This window comes from Brugia malayi (genome assembly GCF_000002995.4).
Source record: "Brugia malayi strain FR3 genome assembly, contig: Bm_v4_Chr1_scaffold_001, whole genome shotgun sequence".
In the NCBI taxonomy this organism is placed as follows: domain Eukaryota; kingdom Metazoa; phylum Nematoda; class Chromadorea; order Rhabditida; family Onchocercidae; genus Brugia; species Brugia malayi.
The window spans coordinates 8,478,330-8,498,525 of NW_025062475.1; the positions used below are offsets into that span (position 1 = coordinate 8,478,330).

At 32.4% G+C, this 20,196-nt stretch overlaps 3 protein-coding genes across 3 annotated transcripts; 1 reads left to right on the forward strand and 2 right to left on the reverse strand.

The window, feature by feature from the left end:
- Positions 1 to 882: 882 nt before the first annotated feature.
- On the reverse strand, positions 883 to 11,047 carry Bma-cul-2 (Uncharacterized protein; the record flags this gene model as incomplete). Its single annotated transcript, XM_001900501.2, has 20 exons — positions 883 to 1,011; positions 1,213 to 1,338; positions 2,200 to 2,292; positions 2,623 to 2,822; positions 3,575 to 3,724; positions 3,956 to 4,058; positions 4,474 to 4,563; positions 4,653 to 4,739; positions 5,087 to 5,215; positions 5,526 to 5,588; positions 5,852 to 5,926; positions 7,482 to 7,639; positions 7,926 to 8,088; positions 8,438 to 8,617; positions 8,908 to 9,057; positions 9,452 to 9,560; positions 9,742 to 9,839; positions 9,986 to 10,088; positions 10,567 to 10,750; positions 11,035 to 11,047. The coding sequence occupies 20 exons, from the start codon at positions 11,045 to 11,047 to the stop codon at positions 883 to 885; spliced, it is 2,403 nt and encodes an 800-aa protein (XP_001900536.2).
- Positions 11,048 to 12,379: 1,332 nt separating this feature from the next.
- On the reverse strand, positions 12,380 to 16,039 carry Bma-atgl-1 (Uncharacterized protein; the record flags this gene model as incomplete). Its single annotated transcript, XM_001900503.2, has 10 exons — positions 12,380 to 12,433; positions 12,718 to 12,886; positions 13,028 to 13,156; positions 13,433 to 13,559; positions 13,717 to 13,799; positions 14,091 to 14,208; positions 14,487 to 14,641; positions 14,830 to 15,011; positions 15,401 to 15,595; positions 15,788 to 16,039. 10 exons carry the CDS (start codon positions 16,037 to 16,039, stop codon positions 12,380 to 12,382), a joined length of 1,464 nt encoding a protein of 487 aa, XP_001900538.2.
- Positions 16,040 to 18,752: 2,713 nt separating this feature from the next.
- Positions 18,753 to 19,787, forward strand: Bm10828 (Uncharacterized protein; the record flags this gene model as incomplete). Its single annotated transcript, XM_001900504.2, has 3 exons — positions 18,753 to 18,957; positions 19,212 to 19,462; positions 19,620 to 19,787. 3 exons carry the CDS (start codon positions 18,753 to 18,755, stop codon positions 19,785 to 19,787), a joined length of 624 nt encoding a protein of 207 aa, XP_001900539.1.
- Between the last annotated feature and the right edge of the window lie 409 nt (positions 19,788 to 20,196).

Consider the following 20,196-nt stretch of genomic DNA (forward strand, 5'->3'; position numbering starts at 1 on the left):
GCTTTTTACATCATATGGTTTACTAAATTTATATTACTGCTAGAAGCAGATTCCACATAATCACTCCCTCCAGTTTGCTATTCGTACTTATTAATTATACTGTTCCGTGAAATGCTCAGAAATTTTGGCATATATATAAAGTCAACGTTTTTAAAATATGTCCAATGTGTATGAAATATATATTCCAATTGGCTTTATCTCATCTTGCATTCTCTCTCTCTCTTTGTTTCTTTTCTTTGAAATGTAATTCAGGAATTGCAAAGACAGAGATGGTTAATTGTCCATGAAAATCACCTGATATAGGTTCACTGCTGCAATCTCCAGAAATTGAATGACGGAACTCATAATCACAGGACCCCTTAAGTTGTTGATTCCTCTATGATCCCTTTTTAGAGCTGTTCACAAGAACTAGAAGAGCTATTAGTCTTAGGCAGTTTCTTCAACTTATCATTGTACCATCAAATACCCTGACTTATGATTAGAATTGTATTACCTAATTTCATTTACATGTAAAGTGGTCATATAAGATCTCTAGAGGATTGAAATAAAGGCTTAAAACTTTTTTTCTTTTTAACTAATAAAAAGAACGATCAAATCTTCAATGATGAATCTAGATCTAGAATGTGAACCCACTTCATATGAAAACGAAACATGCGTATAGCGTCTTCATAGCATCACTAACATCATGATAACTGTAAGTCTGCACATCCTGATATGCACGAGAAACTTCTACTCTGTAGTTCAGCTAAGCAGCGTGGAAAAATTTCCAGTAATTTCTCATGCATTGCCAGTGAATATGCGAATGTAGACATGTCGGCACTTGACAAAACGCTTTATTTCAAGATCAATTCATAATTTGTACATGAGGCTCATTAACGACTTTTATGCCAAGTACTGATATTCATCATTCTGATCAGTCCTCTGAATATACAATTTTTCTATGAGCGACTCGATATTCTTCTTGATGAAGTTAACATCCGGTGTAAAACGAGATTTGGTTTGTTCAATTACCTATTGATTAAATAAATTTAATGAGCAGCGAAATAGTTTGAAATGGTTACATTATTAAGCTATGGGTTTTTCCCGAAAAAAATTTTAATGCAATTACCGATTCCAGCTTTACATTCATTTACTTAACTTTGCTATGCTAAGCCCTGGACTTTCTTTTACAGTAATACAATAAAACGAACGAACACAAAAACATGAACTTACCTCATTAACTAAGGCGGCATGTTTCAACACCTTTCGCGTTTTCATTATGCGAACAATAGTACATTCCATATAATATTTCCGATCCTGTTGAGCAGTGATATTTACATGCTCTGCCTCCTTTTCTGCCTTAAAATATAAGAAATTTTTCAGTGATGAATAATAAAGGTCTTACTGTTCATACTAGACAGACCAAATAACCAAGCAGTTCGTAGGTGGTGACTCTTTCATGAAATGCCATACTTATTCTGGCGATAGCAAACCTTGCTTCTTGTGAGGTGTTTCCTCAGTTTGCCATTTAAACTGTAGAGGAAAAAAACTTACTGCAAGAAATTTTGATCTTGGCCTTTAAGCAGAGACACAGAAATGCAGTTAAAAAAAAAAAATCAAGACCTATTTTATTCTTCACATTCTTTTAATTCAGCAAAAAATCTGACAACCGCCAAAGATTTTTTTCAGAGATAATTTCATTTGAATTTTTGCACTTAGTTTTTTTATACGGCAGTTGCTTCGTTTGATTTCAAAGCTCTAAAGATCCCTAGGCTCTACGAAAACATTGAGGTTTTCGATAGTTCTATGCTTCAAACTTAGAAAAGCAATCGGAATAATATCAATAACTTAAACATAGCCAATCTTTTTTAATATCTTCTAACGAAACTTTTTTTAACCTAACACGTTTCACTACGAAAAATACATTAGAAAATCTCATCCATTCCATCATTTTGTTTCTCCCTCTAATACTAAAATATTTCATGCTCCTTAAGTGCACTTCATTGAGAACTGGAGAATTGTGTTTTTTTTTTTTTTTTTTTGTAAAATATTACAAAACAAAACCCAGTCATTCAAATTAAATTTGATGCACTGTACACAGCTTAATTTGCGAGCAAAATCAACAGGAAGTGCAAATAACGCACATCAAAAATTTTCTGCTAAGTGAAAACCAAACTAAACAGAATATATATAATTTGTAGTTTAAAGGGCTTCACTTACATGTCGCTGTAATTGTGGCACCAAAACTTTAAACCGAAGACGTTTCGATGTCAGTAACAAGTTGAGTGCGACTTCATTAGCCTCATTCATTTCCTATAAAAATATGCAAAAGAAAAAAAAAAAAACGATTAACTTGTTTCTCTCGGAAATTTGCATTTTTATTTCATTTCATTTCAATTCAAGACTCAAGATAAACTCAAAAATATCCTTCAGGCAAACATGTGTACTACAAGTTCGGCTATATTGTGATCGAGAAACTTTTCTTGACCACAGTAATTCTTCAACTAAGGTCAATTCCACTCCTCAACTTCAACTCAAATGCTGAGTTAAATTTTACCTTTAAAATCAGACAAATATAAAGTTGAAAAGTTTCTATGAAGATTTGTCAGACTTCTCGTGAAAAAAAAAAAAAAAAAAAAACACCTTTTTCACCATAATTAGAATACCAGAATCAACCAGTGCACGAGCATTTCGGCTAAGTAATTCATCTGATAAACCAGTTGCTTTCTCGATATAACTTAAAGTTACCGAATCCCTCGTCTCAAAACACAACAAAATTGCTAGCTGGTGGACGGACATCGTCACCTGATACATTTTGTCCAAATAGTGCAATTTTACCTCAACTGAAAATTAAAAATTCTTATCTCCATATTATCCCAATGCAATATGAAACATCCAAAAATCTATGTTTCAATATCCAATGCACATATCAAAATATATATTAAAAATTAAAACGACTTGTGGTCAAAAATTTATGACATAAAAAATCTGTACGGCTTTCCTTTATCCACATTTTCTTTACTGGATTTTTTCGTCGAACTAATTAAATGTACTACTGCACTACTAATTAAGAAATTTTAGAATTCTCGCTAGTCAATAAAATACTGGTAGAATTGAAATGACTTTTAAAATACGTTTCTTTGAAACTGCTTAAAGATGTATTCAGGAAGGAATCTAAATACCGTCAAAACAAAAAGCATGACATGAAAAATAGTATGTATTAAAAAACACTAATGATTTCACTATGTTTTAACCACGTATCACATAATATTAAGCAAATAACTTTTGCTACAAAATATACATCTACTTGGCTATTTTTGTTTCTTACAAATAATCTCATATTTTGTCCAAAATTTGCAATTATTTGAACTGGAAAAATTAAGGTGCTTCATACACTGCACGAGCTAACCACTTGCAAACAAATAATAATTAAAAATAACAACTTACAAAAAATAAAAACAATTTCGGCGCGAATCTCTCCAAAAAGTCATAAAATTCGTCTTTCTTGTCAGACAACTCATATTTTTTTGTTCAAAATTTGGAATAATTTAAGCTGGAAAAAATTAAGGTGTTTCAAACACCTGCACGAGCTAACCACTTGCAAGATTGAAGAGCCATGTCAATTTTCGACCATTATGCGATGCCTGATAATATCTTTCAAAATGTTCAATAGATGGCAGAAGAACTGGAGGGACGATAAAACCCGTAACCTGAACAGCGGTTGTACTATCTTTCCCATCCACTCCTTAAAAAAACGCAATCACATTGTTAAATGAACCCACACTCATATTAAGTAGAGACAAAAAGTCTTTGAGGAAATGTATACACTTTTCTTATATTAGCATAAAGAAAGCTCCTGTGCTCAAAACAATTTTTGGAATCACCTACGCTCTTACTGAAACAAAAAACATCTTCCTGAAATAAATCAACACCTGAAAATACATAAAAATTATGTAATTTTTGAAATTAAATCAACCGGAAGTTGGAGTTGAATTGGGTGCTGATAATGGCCATGCCCCCGCTTGTAAAATCAATACTGCCATCTGGACATTCAGAGTAACATTGCTGACGGCACAATGCTGAAAAATTGAATTAAATGCACTTTTCTGTGTAATATACAGACTTTTATCTTAACAATAAGATAAAAGAACCACGTTTTGTCGCCTTAGAAGAGCGAAAATACCTCTAAAATAGAGAATACATTTCTTCCAGGCTTCATAAATAAGTCTTTTGTGCTCATTGTTCATTACAACGTTATATTTGAAGCCGTAGTTTTAAAATGAACTAATAACACCATATTTATCATCATTCACTAACTGCAAAAAAGAAAGATAACTGCAACATTGAGAACATCAGGATACTCATAACCACCGCTTGATCGGATTTCACCCTTCACCAGAAATATAATTCTGCATAACACAACCTGTCCGATATTTTTCAACCTGCATTTGCAAAATGTTAATTTGGCATTTCAAAAAAAATAAAACAACTTACACTAACAAATTTGTCCGTAAGCTCATGACTCAATCCAACATCTGTAAACATCCGCGAGAGTTTACTCGTAAATTCAAATCCGCATGCTTGCTAGAAATATTCATCATCATATATTACAAATGTTATTTCATGTTTTGATAAATTTGATAATTTCTAAAAAATATACTCCAATAACTTACTTTCAGTTTGTTAATCATCGATTCTTCAGCGTCCTTCGAAAGAGAAGCATTGGTAATTAGACGGTTAGCTAACATTTTCGAGTAGAACTAAAATCAAAAAGAAAAAAAATGCTGCCAAATACTGTAAAACATTAAGTACATCACAAATGCCATAGTATCACAGTGGTTTCAACACAGATATCAAATTCAACTTGCAAAAGTTTCATTTTCCCAGTAGCCATCAACTGAAGGATTAATCTACATACAAATAAGAAACGCGATTAAAAAAAAAAAAAAAAGAAGGTTAACTATAACTAGGTCATGCACCGAAACAATAAAATAAAATGTAAAAAAAAAAATTCGTCTGTAAACCGACTGTAATAAGATTCTAAAAGCATTAATACATTCTAAAATAATTTACGCTTATGAAAATAAAAATATGGAAAAATATCGACCTTTTGAAAAATGTCTTTGTCCTCAATATACCGAAAAATAATAATTGCCTGTGTTAGTTTTGTATCCAACTCACCGTCACTCAAGCCTTTGCCAGATTTGCGTAGAAGCGTGTCAGTATAACGAGCAAGCTTAAAAAAAACATAAATTATTAAAAAATTTCCGTATTTCCTACCCAAATACAACTGTAAATGCCAGAATCACCGATTATTCAATTCAGTTTGCAAAATGAACAATGCCATCTACAATAAGCTATTGGTAATGCATTAAACGTCGAAATAAATTACTTGCGACTGGTTAAACTATGTGTATTTGCTAACATCAACGAAGACTGCATATTTCTCTTAAAATCTTTTAAAACTTTGAATTTGCAAATATTTTCGCGTTCAAGAGTTTTGCACAAAATATTGATATCATCTAAAGAAATTTCCTTTGTTTTACCCTTTCTGATGCTTTTGGTGCCTGACGTGGGTCGTCACGGTAATTTACGACAGCTTGAAGTGCCTGGAATCATTTAACAATGATACTAAAAAAAATATGGGACAGATTTAATGAGTACACTAAAATAAGAACAGGAAGACCAGCAAACAAAAACGAGCTATCATTCTATTTCTTCCAGCGAGATTTCTAACCATAACCATGAAGTATCATTTCTAGTAATTTCTAGCTTCGCTTTTTATTTTCAACATTTGATTGCAAAACCATTTGCATGAACTTAAATTTTATTTTAATTCAATAGTCAAACTACAATATTTTCCAAGAAATACCTTATCCAGAGCTCCAACGAAATCGCCATCGTCATAATAAACTTTCGTAACCATTGAAGAGAATCTGTTATAAACCTATAAATATATACATAATTGCAAATATGAAATCGACAACAAAGATTGGGTGCTATCTGCTTTATACTTCTTCGATTTCCTGATTTTCTTTTTCCAGTTTGATCATATTACCCATCTCTTTCTCTTTCGCTTTTAATTTAAAAATTCAAATTGGTCCTCACCCTGACCAGAGCATAGCAGTTCCAAAGCTCCGATGTAGAAAGTCTATTAAACCGTGGAAATCAGTTTTAAACAAATAACAATCAAGAATTAATTGAAACAAATTTGATACTTTTCCACCATTTTTCTATGATAAAAAAGGAGAAATTTGAATTATTTCCGTAAAAACTTCATGTGGCTAATGCAGTTTGTACCTTTGATGAATGAGTGAAGGGAATGAAATAAAACCAAACCAAAGTTTAGTTTTATCCTACAGAAGTAAGGCTTGTCCTGAACTTCTCTTCCCTCATTTTGTTTGAAAAGCTAGGAAATTACGTCCAACATCAAGAACAATATATACCTACTAAAAACAAAACATTTTTGGTGCAAGAAAATCACTTATTGCTTGATATTTCTCCCAGAGTTCTGCAAACTTCCGAGGATACGATTCCAACAGTATATAAGATACGGACATCATAATTCAGCCAAGCTATTAATTACAACTGAATAGTTCTTTTATGATAAATACTCATCACTAAGGGGTTCCAAAAAGGATTGATAACGACAATAAAATTGTAAGTTATTTAAGTATAACGATGAGAGCAGAGATGAGAAAAATACAAAATCTAAAGACACATGTCTAAAAAAGAAACAAAGAATCATAATATTTGTGAATCACAATAACTTTAGATTTCTACATCTTTTCATTAGTAATAAGCAATGTTATACTGTAGTTTTCTCGAAATATAATACAATTAAAATATTTTCCTAAGGCCATATCAAAGTCTCACAAATAATTGCCAAGATTATAATGTACAAAAATAAATGCATTTCTACTGCTCCAAATAATACATCATTAAAAATTTAATATAACAGAAGAGCAACAAGTAAATAAGGTCAAGAAGAATAATATACTATGCTGATAGGCGATATATGTGAGACATATGGATTGGACGGCGATTGTGTAAAGTAACAGCAAATAAAAAAATATGGTATTACGATACATTAAATCAACAAAATAGACCTGTCACTGCAAAAACCCATAGATCGTTTAAAGCCTTTTTATCAAATATGCTGCCAGCATATCCACCTCGTTTGAAATTTTTTGTTCTATGGTCATGCATTGTCAAGTGTTGATAACCATCATGCGTTCATTTATCTTTACTACTCACATATCACATTCAATTCAAGAACTTGCTCTCATTTATCACCTCAATTAGTGTATTTTCACCAAATCAAGCTGATGCCTGACGTTGAAATTTTTGGAGAGAATTAATACAGTAAACTTACATATACTTAATAGAATGAAATGAAGTATCAAGTTTAAGTCCATAATCATTTTGCATTAAGTATTTGAATCAACTGCTAATATAGGTGAAAGAATATAAACATAAGAATATATATGTAATAAAATTACCTGCAATACATTTTCTATAAACTGCTGGGGAATGTTGTCACCATGCATATCTTTCACTATTTCAAGACCAGTTTTCTTGACAAAATTTTGAAATTCACGTATTACAACCGACAGCCCGCCGTTTATAGGTTTCAGAATACGATACATATTGTGAAGATCTGCAAAAGAATCTAGTCGACATATAATAAGCTAAAAATTATTTTTTTGAAAGAAAAACTTTTGAAAGACGAATATAATAACAGGAAACTCCTACAGCCAGAAAAGTACTAAAGCAAATATATTTCCAATCAGATAAGTATTTCGCGAGTTTATCTTTAAGGTATACAAAACAATTCGATAAGGAACTGTAACTGACAATTTGGAAATCAAAAAATATCAAGAAGCTTCCAGTTATAGGATTTCTGCAATAATCCAGTCTTATCCAGTAAATAAATGAAAAGATACCAGTCATGCATTCGCCTTCGATATATTCATGACAAACGGCATACAGACGTTCTTTGTGAGCATCCACCATTACATCCTGACATAATTTGGTAACTTTCTCATGGCTACTTTTGTGCAGGAAACGAACTGAACGCTCATTTTCTTCCTCTATTCGCGTAATTACCTTAAAATTATACACTTACTGATGATTATTTGGATTACAATATATAAACTCAACATCACTGCAATAAGAAACAAATTTCTGGTTCATTTTTTTTTTTTTACAAACTGTTGTGATCATTTCATTGTAATCATGCAGTAACACTAACAGATTTGTTTACTTTATATCAGCCAGCCGTCCACAAGAATCTGATTTTCTAGAAGCGTCAAGAATGTATGTTTATTATTCCACCGAATCACTACCTTCTGAACAACGATAATGCGCTCAAGTTAAATTTTACATCTTGGTGATTTTAAAACTGGAGGTCGGATTATAGTAATAATTTGAAAATAACTTTTAAAAAATAACTTACGGATTCCATATACTGAGAACAACTGAGTTCACTAAGTAATTTGTTGGACAGCACTGTATAATACTCAGTTGTTGTTTGCAGGAACTTTTTTTCAAACATTTCCCGATAAGTATCGTAATTCTGCGGTAAATTTGATAGTGATTTATCTAATATTTCACGCATGCCCTCCACATCGTCCACCTGCAAAACACAAATAGCATGTCAAAAAATTTTTCTCTCGTTTTAGATATGGCCTATGCTCACTTTTCGCCTTATTAACATCATTGAAAGGCAACCTTTTCCTCAAATGACTGGATCTCATCCAACTATTTATACCTAGAAAATGAATGAAACATCGATAATGACGCTCCACATTTGCTAATTTTTTTTTTTAGATAATTAGAAAAAGTTATCTAGAACTAATCAACAGTATTTCAATACAGTTAGAAACAGATACAGGAACGAGAACATAAGAAGTTTAACTTGCATACTTGAACAAAGGACATGATAACACCTCGGACAGTGTCTACTGGAATGCTGTTTCTTCCTTCACGATCCGCAGCAATGGCAGTTAATACATGACCAACCAGTCGCTTTTCCATCGGATCTATTAATTTTTTACGCCAAATTTCCATTGCAAGCTATAAAGCAAGTATGAAACACATAATTTATGTCTTATAGAAAGCAATTTTCTCTAAAAATTAGAGAAGTACAAAACATTAAAAAAGAAGTATAAATCGCAAATAAGCAGCAATAAACCATTAATGCTTTAATCCTTAGTTTACGGAAAACAAGCAACAAGCAAATTGGAACAAGCTGAAAGCTCTATAATCTAGGTAAACTAACAATATTCTCATGAAAAAAAAAAATGAATACGAAGTCAGAAACATTATCAGCAAGGATGAAGGAATGATTTTGATCATCACAACGCATCAAGTCAATTAGCAGAAGAGCAAAACTACTTTGATCATAGCCTAAAAAGGAAAAAGAAAAAATGTAATTTGATAAAAGGCTAAAAAGGAATAAAAAATGTACCAAACCAATCTCCTTGACATCTTTTTGTGTAAGATATTGACTATAAGCTCCGTATCCACCTTCAATTTCAGTACAGCGCTTAATTTTGATATACTGCTTATTAAGGTACCTTTAAAACATGTTAACAAATGTAATCGTTTAGAGGTTTTACTTTTGCATTTCCAAGTTGAACATCTCTCATTATATTAAGAGAAAATGCATAATGAATAAAAACAAGAATCAAAAATATGTGTCCACAAAAACAATAAACGTTCGACAGCTTTTCATTTATCAGTTAAGCAGTTACTTACCCAAAAAGATTGTGAACACATAATGCTCCTTTATAATATACATTCCAAAGTTGGCAGTAGGTATTAAGAAGGTCAGAATCACTTGCTGAGTTTATCTCCTAGAAAAAAATTCATATGTAGAAAGAAAAAAAATGAAAGTACAGAGAAGTTAAATGAACTGAGCAGACAACATACAAACGACTTCGTACGAAATCAACGTTATGGAAGTTCATATTTGTTATCTGATACAAGTTCTATTTGTTACCTGATACAATTCAGTAACATGTAATTCCAAACATTCTTTTGTTTTTCCATACAGACGTTCACTTAATGGCTCGGGAATCGCAACACATAAAGAATAGATATCACTGAAATGATTGCTGAGATACTACAAATGCCAGTTCACTTAATTTAGTCATTTTAGTCATCTGATATCTCCTGATATCCTAATAGTGTAGTAAGAATTAACGATCGAACTAACATGAAAGCAAAGCGTGATATTTCGATTATTTTCTTACATAAATGGTAATCGGCATTAAAAATTGCAAAGGATAATAGATAAAATAAAATAAGATCAAATAACATCTCTAATAATTCTATTTCAATGTTACGTATGTTGTATAGAATGGAAGATTATTTCCTGTAAAATGATTTGTGGAATTTGTATCCTAAGAATCACTTGATGTAGGAAGAATCGATCGAAGATAATGGATTTGCTTTACATAATATATGTCCATGGAAACATAGGTTCACTGGCAAGACTTAATTTAGAATAAGTATTAGCGTAATGTAAGCTACAGGAATGAATTCATCTCAAAAAAGCGGTTTGAAAAAATCATTATTAACTAGAAATTGTAGTCCCAAATACGCCGCTCCAGTGGTTGTAATTTCATGATCCTCTTGATTGAATTTTCAATGCTTTTCCAAGTAGCATCAAAATCAACTTGTTTAGGACGTAACGAGTAAAATGAACATTGATATTGTGACATCTGCATACCGCCGTCGCTTTTAGGGGTAACAATATCCATAACTGAAATTAGCAACATTTAAATTCACTACAACACCATATGTAAGCCATTGACTGCACAATTGATGCAACACAATAGATAATAATGTCGTGTAACTACTCCATTCCTAATATTTGCATAAAACTTCAAACCCAAAAAACAAAATATAAAGTAATTAATGGTGTATAGTCAACTGAAGCTCTAATGCTTCACAATATTCTTGTCACTTGGAATACAGTATTTTGTACTATCAGTAGAAATCATCACAGAAAGGAGAGAAAGATCGATGAGGAGTAGAGTTACTAACCATAATCTAGCATTTCAGTACGTCATCAAATATGGCAACTAGATCCACCGCGATGAAACAAAGCTTTGTTTATAGAGAACACTTTTGCACGACCATTTAAAGCGATAAAAAAGTAACAGTGATCTTTGACCAGTCCAAGAGTACGAAATTCAAGTTCTAGTGGAATGAATGGAGGCCAAGAATACAAACATGATTAATAAAAGAGATAGGGTAGTTCATGCAAGACTTCTTCATTGTCTTCGATGACTTGAAGTCTGTCACCGATATATCACCATCATCAAAAGTTATGCTGTCCCCACTACACCTCTTGCCCTGCACCTCTCAACATTAAAACCCAACACATCCGAAGTACGGCTCAGGAAAGGACTGGCACAAATGAGTAGCATACAATTCCGATGCAACCAGACTTGGACAAAATTGGACTGAATCTTCGAGTCTTCTTAAAGCAGTTACCGTGAGCCGTTTCGCAAACGAATAAGAGCGCATTTAGTCAGGTTTTTCCGATGCATAAAGAATATCAATTTTATTATTAAGCATTCTGACTGTTGGCAGAACAGAATTCAATTTTCATCGTAAATTCCTCTAAAACTGACGTCAATTTTTTTTTTAAAGGCACTCACATTTTCCGGTTAAAAAAATCCTGAATAAACATTGTAATGTAATTTTTATTCAAACGTATAACGTAATTTTTAACTGAAAAAAAAATCAGAATGTTAACATGAAGAAAAAATTACAAAAACTTCTGTGGAAGCAACCCACAGTGTTCGGCAAATGAGAATCAAACAAAATTGCTATCCAAATCATAATAGGACGTCATGAAACAAGACACTTCAACTATTCTTTTAAAAGTTTTAAAAGTAAAGTTAAAAAATAGATGCATGCACGATGAATACATAAATAAGTATAAACTGAAACTGACTAGTTCTGATGAAAATGAATGTGACGAAGTGTTAAAATCAAACCTGACCTGTCCAGATGAAAGTTGCGTTAGCAAAAAAGCTATAAGAAAAGTACTAAGATAATTTAAAGTACCTTAAGAAACTGCTTTTAATGAGAAATATTTAAGATTACAATTTGCCGCGAAATGTTTAGTTGTTACACATCGGATGACATCGTTGCATCGAATGATCCAAACCGAATATCACACACTGAACAACCTAATTTTAACTGGTTGCTTTAAATCTGTAATTTTCTTGCGAAGGATAATATCTTACAGCAAGCTTTTCTTGTACATAAACTCTCAAAACAGGGCATATTAAATCAGAGAGGTGTAATATTTTCTGACATCACTAATTTTACTTCAAGTTTTTCGCCTTCTGATGTATTTCGCTCCTTTGTGTGCAAACTAGGATTGAAAAGAACAGAATTTTTCTCCACAGGAAAAAACGTCAGAGTTACCCTGCAAATCGAATTTATGAATACTGAGAAATAACGTTTAAAAAAAGACCCTTTGTTAATCGACGACAAAAATAGAGAGTCCTAGCAACACAAGTAATATACTACATTGAACACTCAATACATTATATTTATTCGTATTACTAGGGCTCCTAATTTCTTTGGAATATAGTGTGACTGTTTGTCAAACACTACATTTCAGAAAACTAGATATCTGATAATGTTTAAGTATTTTGATCTGTCTTTGGTGAGCAGTTATTCTGTCTTCATATCTAGCAAATCACAAACCTTAACACATGATAATGTTGTTTTCGATAACAACCTATCCATGAATCCCAATACTTCTTTCTCTTTGATAGCTTCTGATGACAAGTTAACATTAAGTTGTTCTCGAACAACAGGATGTTGATTAGTTCCATAGAAGTGAACTTCAGTAATTGCTAACTGTTGGCTAAGTCTAAAAAAGAAACCAACAGCAATGTTTTCGCCGGAACCAAATTTAAAACAAAACAAGTTGCTTAAATAATGGAAATTTGGATATGTTGCAGTGTTGAAAATAACAACTGCAAAGTTTTGTGATTGAAAAAGACAAGTTTACCTAGCAGAAACTTTCACTTCCTGCACATGAATCTCATTCAGAATGAAATCGAGGATGTGCTTCACCTGCACACTGTGCCAGTCCTCTGTCATATGTCTGGTAATTCGCACAGTGAGCCAAGTACTTAAGCTGAAATTTTGTTCATATTTTTTTTTGCGATAAAAAACGAATGGTTATGGTTCTGCTTTTTGATCTGGATCTCATTATTATCTAATCCCTAATTTTCTAAGACAGTTTGCAGGTTTTTCTGAAAGACGGAAAAGAGATGCAATTCTTTTTAAAAACTTGCGAGAAATCAAGTCCATTCATAACAGAAAACAATATAGAAATAATCTGTACATTCAAAAGTTTTTAAATAACGGTACAATAAAAATATAGCTACAAAAAGTAAACGTATTCACGAACCAAAGACAAAATTTGAACCATTGATATGCCACAGTTAGGGGAAATGTCATATAGTGAGCTAACTGAATAACACGAAATGAACGAATGTAATCCAAAAACCAGTTCTTTTTCATTGTTTCCATTAATGCTGAAATCTCCTCATAACTCCTACAGAAATGGAAACCATTTTTTAAAGAAATAATTTGTTTTGATTCCCTCCACCTTCCGAGTTATAATTTGAAAAATAGATGTTTTTTTTTTTTTTTAATACTAACTCAATAAAAAAAATGTAAATGAACTGCTACCGCTCTGAATCGAGTGCGGTAACTGAGTAGTCTTCGTTGCAAGAATAGCATCAATATATCCAGCTATTTCTTCATTCTGATAACTGAAATAAGTAAAAAAAAATGCAAGCAAAAGAACTTTTTGCCAATTTGATATCCCGAAAAAAAAAATCTCTTTTAAAGGAAGTTTTGTGCAAAATAATAAACACAGGTTGTAATGCAAATAATGCCCCCTCGCGATGTAGGCTAGATTAATCTCAAGTTTCATGACTGTATAGATAACAAAATGATTTTCTGATCAGAAATTTGTAATAAACTAGTTGTATTCCAAACAAGTGACGAAGCCCGCAATTCGGAAAGTAATTTTGAATATGAGCTTTGACACATAAATCAACCTTTTCTTGAAAATTGCAGAGTTTGATGGCACCGCGGCATCAACTGCTTCACTTATTTGGTTGAAGTTGGTTAATAAATCAATGTCGACCGAAATACAAATTGCATTTGATGTGAATCCTGAAAATACGGATAAATTTCTACATGCCTTCCAAAAATCCGGAAGAATCCAAAATCCAGTAAATCAAGCAAATAAGTCTCACAAAATTGATACAGAAAAACCAAAAATAATGAAAGTATGCCGCAATTTGTTTTATACCATTTTTTCAGTTTGAAAACATAAGGGTTTTCCAGGATACGTTGATAAATTTCGAAACGCACAAACTAAATAAACACGTTAAGCTCAGCACAGTTTCAGCTACGCTATTACAAAACATCATTTTTCTTTTCTAACTTACCATTATTAACAAGAAATTTCAAGGCATCATTGAAACCACTTCGACACATGGATGCGCATTCTTCAGCAGATGGAGGGAAAAGACATAAAGCAGCACGATATAAATTATTTGCTGTCAATCGAATAGAAGTTCCAGCAAAATTCCATTCAAATAAGCTGCAGTTAAAAAGATTTCATGATTTTAAAATTTAAAACAATCAGCGCTAAAATTCAGCATTTCCAATATTCACAATCTATTCTAAGCTATGGTTATGCTCAGCTTAATTCCTAGAGGTTGCATAAGAAATAATGGAAGCCAATTAGAGTGTAACATGTCTTGCTCAATTTAGTACGAATATTTTAACCTTGCACTTTCTTCGTCTGTTGGACAAATGTCAGATTCACCCGAAAATGGCGAAACTGTGATGGTATCAGTGTCAGTAACCGGCTGGTTATCACTAGCACCACCATCGATGTAAATTTCATCTCGGAATGTTGGATAAACAAAGCCACCGTATACAGGAATAAAACAGCTACAACAAATTGCCTGCAATGAACAACATCTAAAGACTGCCATTCTCAGATATTTCGCAATTTAGTATTGATAAAGAAATGCAGATATAAAGATAATACCATTTTAAAAGTATCATGTATAAAAGTTATATCTATCTAAATTACCATCCCTATTTTTCATATTCCACACCAAAAAACTTTTAATACTCTTAACTACTACAATAAATTTTTCTCCATTCCTTGACTAAAAGTTGTAAAAGTTTTTTATTGTTTATTCACATTCACTAATTAATCAACCAAACATGGTCACATGTATATTTACTGATAAAGCAAACATATAAAACAACTTCAAAAAGTGACGACTCAACCCACTATCACTGCATATCGCCAATAAAGTAAAATGAAATAAAGAGAAAAAAATACATCGATGAGTTCATCTTTGGTGCAAAATTCATCCAATATCACATTTTCCATGTCACGGAATCGAGTTACCGAAATCCTCAACCGACCAGTACAAAGTTCATGAGCATTAGCTGGTAAGATAGCATTTAGTTTCGTCCGCACCATTTTCATCAAGTCAAAATCTCGATTTAGAACACCAAATGTATATGATCTTATCTGAAGATAATGAAATATAACAACTACACATAGAGCACATAAAGGAAACAGTGCCAATTAAATATACATGTTTTGAAAAGATATTATTTCTCGCCTGAATATCTTAATCATTTCAGTAAAAAAAAAAAAAAAAAAAGAAAAAGAAATTATTTTCTGAGTTGTTTCAATGACTTCTGTTACTTCAAAGCTTACTTCAGAAACGACGCTGAGAAAGAATCTCGCAGCATGAGAAATGCACACATTACAGATAACACCTGCAGCGATGATAGATCCGGCAGAGGCACCAGAAATTCGATTTTGAAGCAGCTGTGGAGCATATTCTTTAATAGCTGCACATACACCAGCATGATATATGGAAAGAAAACCGCATCCGGAAAGTGACAATGATGCCTTGTAAATGCGCTCCCGATTGGCATTCACAATCCGTACACCGGATGCAGACATTTAAGCCTGCTACAAAGATCTCACTTTAGACTATATATTAATAGCTTAAAAACCTTAAAACCGAATACGACTGAGACGAATGAACTAAAACAACTTATTCTGGAGAAATACAAGTACCAGTACTTTTATTTCCTCAGTTTCCTCCAACATCCTCTCACCACTAGTCAGAAACAAAAACAACAGCTAACTGACAAAATCAACTCAAGGATGACTAACAAACTGAAATCAGTCAGAAAGACGGCCTCAACACTCCCAGCTGTTAAATCGCAACTGATTGGAAAGGTGAATAGAATGAAAACTTTCGAATCGAAGATTTCATTTCCGCGTATCAGAGATGTTTATTTATTTGAAGAATTAGATAGGAAAGTCGGCTGTACTAAATACAATATTAGCTAAGGAGAAAAAGGAATTTTATAGCACCTCATCAAATACTTCACCTACTGTTTCTGGAATTACCTTCATTTGGTACTTCAGCTGGTATTCCGAGAGTTCCCGTACAAAAATTGAAGGTGCCAAATAAACGGGCTGAAATGCTTATAAATTCGTAGTAAATCCAGTGATGTATCAATCAATAAAGTTGTTATTGATGAGTTGTATGATGGAATGAACTGTCGAGATTTTTCTCTTCAGTCAGTGTTTGGAGGTGTGAGGATATGACCAAATGATCAACAAAGAGTGTGGCAAAGTGAATTTTAGAAAGCTGTACTGTATAATCTAAGCCATAGTATGATAAAATGTGACGAGAATAGTGGGCATAAAAATTGTTTAATTCAAAGTTTACTTATCAAGCTAAACAAGCATTTATGTTTAATCGCTTAGATTATAAATACGGTTTTAGTTATTTTTGCAATTTAACAGAATCATTTTATCTAAACAATTTTCATTTTGCAAGTTGAAAATAGAACAATTAACTCATAGTGAGTAAGGGATTGAGAGTAGAAATACTAACTCTTGTCCACAGGATGAGATATTAGACAATCAACGGTTTTGCTGGGTGAGAGATGCATAAAATTTGAACAGTTAGCATTGGAATGATGGTTGCTGATGAGATAAGTAAAAAATTCTAGTGAACCTCAGTTAATGAAATCAGAATTATAAATTAAATTTTTGAAGTCAGTATTTTCCGGTAACATTTTCGTTTAAATGTAGCAAATATGTGATAGTATGAGCATTAACTCTTTGAACAGTAACAATTATAGGTAGTGATGCACAACGACCGAATCAAAAAAAAATGTTTTAATAGAAAAATTAACATTTTACAATGAAAGTCATTAATGCATTGCTTAATGAGCGAAATTTTTAGCTACTTGAGGTTATTCCTCCTGAAGCACAGGAATAGACGTTTGAAGATAATTGAGAGATACTGAACCCGGGAAGATTCAGGTGAGATTGTATATACCTTTTCATGCTACTCAAAGATGCTTGCCTAATAAGCCATAACATTGATTATTTTTAAGAAGGATAAATATTAACATCCTGTCAGATTATGTTTATATTCGTTGAGTTCTGAAGAAATGGCAAATGTTGAACAACTGGAACACTCAGACCACTTGACCATTTCTTCTGCTTGACCTTAAAGGAAAGTTGATTTCAAATTTTCTTAAAAAACTGTATAATTTGAAAGAAATGCACTAACAATGGAATTATATGTAAGATTTGAGCAATGAAGGAATCAACTTTGCTAATGTCAAGCAGAAATTATTTCTTCAATCAGAAACCATCGTTTCTTAAAAAGAACGGATCACAAATGTTATGTGTATCGTAACACTATAGTTAATGCGTCCTTTACTGCCTTTACTGATACATTCTCTACCACATATTTCTGACTTGGGAAGGATGCTTTTCTTTTGATTTGAAATGGAAGCGATACTTTTAACAATGAGTCAGTTTTTGCAAAAAACTTTTCCTGCTATTGAGTCTTTTCTGTTTTCCACAAAATGTTTCAATTAATATCAAAATGCATCTTGATTTTGGTGCATACTTAGTAACAAGCTCTTCCGATCACAGTTTTTCTGTAGAACACGATGATGAGGCATCATTTGCAATGTAATATCTTGATATAACTTTTACTCTTTAGAAATTTGTTTATGATAATATCAAAAGTATGTTGCCATTACTTACATAACTCTACTTTCTTTAATATTAAGCTTAATTTCTTAAATTTGATTTTATAGAGAACACTAATTTAGATTTAATAGGATATCATTTGAACTTTATAAGCTAGCAAAGTTTTACGTATATATAATATATACATAGGAACCTTCAAATCATTATTCTGTTGTCAAAGTCAGATGACCCAAATCATTAGAAGCCTAGTTAGAATATCAGGATGCTTGAACCATTCCAAAATTTGGGGTAGCTAGTCTTCTATCTCCGAAGAAATTTCACAATATTGGTCCTTTAATGTAACTTTTTAATATATGTTGTAGTTAAGCTATCAACTGAATCAGTATGTACAATTAAACAGTACTAATATAGTGAACTTCTTGGATATCTAAATCAGCAGACAATTCTAGTGATCTCGAAAGGAAATAATAGTGTGTGCGGTTATTTAATGGAAATTAAAATTAAGTAGATGGAAAAGCTAAACAAAATTAGTAAAATCATAAAATGAGTCTGTTTTTTGCCTTCCTCATAGCTAGAGTACGCTGTGATCATTTTGTGTCAAGTCATTTTGTAATGATGATATATTTTGTGTTATTTCAGGGTAAGAATGTTACGTACGATATGTTATGTACTGATGTTCGCTTGCATAATTTTAACAACTGCTTCCTTACCAGTTGCAGTTGCTAATAAAAAAGATTCGAAATTTTGCTGTAAATGTACAGTGGACGGAAATGAGAGCACAGGTAAAGTTGCCACCAATTTAGAAAGTGGTTTCATCAACACAGTCAATTTGATAGCACGTTCTCTAACAGGTATTAAAAGTTGAACCGCTTTCTGCTAAAATAATGAAGGAGAACTACTGTAAACGATATATCCATAATTCTGATTTGTCCTGAACTGAGAATAATCTTGATGTATCTTTATTGTTTCTGAAATATTTTCAATTTTCAAACTGATACACTTAGTATTTATCTGAACTTCATTGATGTTAAACTTGTTTATGAGCCCCTTTGTTTATCTATTTATTTAATCTAATTAAGAATAAACGTAAGATATGCACTTTAAGGGTGTGGAGGATTGACTGCTACGATGGTCAGCGGTACTGATGGAGAATTTATTAGCAACGGTGGAGTAGGACTTATCAATGCTTATGTTGGACGTCCAGGTGCTGCAGTACAAATCCGTGTACCTCAAGTACAGTTTCCTGCACCAATCAGTATTATACCACACCAGCAGTATCTGTTGTATAATCTTCAACCATTACAATTATCGTTTTTCAACCTACAACAACCAAAAGTTACCACGCAGTGTTGCATGGTAAGTTCTGCTGTTCCTTCAGGTTGTTCATCAAATTCAACTTTGTCGCTTTCCTTTTCCAATTCCTCTATCTGTGCAGATAGCACTGTTTGTTACTGTCATAAAACATATCATCAAAAAATGCTACTGATAACTTTTTGGATTATTGAATTTATAGCCATGTCCGGACGGGAATGGTATCTGTTGCTGCACACCTGGTGCAACCACAACAAGACCTCACGATTCGCACACCTTGCATCATCCAGCTGGAGCAGAAATACCGTTTAAAAGCACTTCACTACTTGTTTGCACAATAACACTACTAGTTCTCAACCATGCTTTATGAAAATGTGCCGAAGACACCTAAGAAATTTTTTAAGTGAAAGCAATAAGAAGCAATATATTTGTTTCCTATTAAAGGATATCTATTTTCTCACCTATGCTGCTCTCTGATATTTAAAGAGTACACATATTCCCGTCTCTTATCAAATTTCTATTTTCTTATATCTATGTTAAAATCTCCATTTTGGTTTTTATGACTAACCAGTTCTACTTGAAACACAAAAACGAAATTCCGTTTCGCTAGATTGTTTGGCACAGCTATAACGTAAAGACATTTTGAGCCTATTGCTTGACGCAATATCTCCAAACACATAAGGAGCTGAAATTTAATTTTAGATTGAGAAAGTTCCTTTTTGAAATTTTGTATGGAAGTATAGATTCCAAAGCTACAAAATCATATACATCGGAACAAA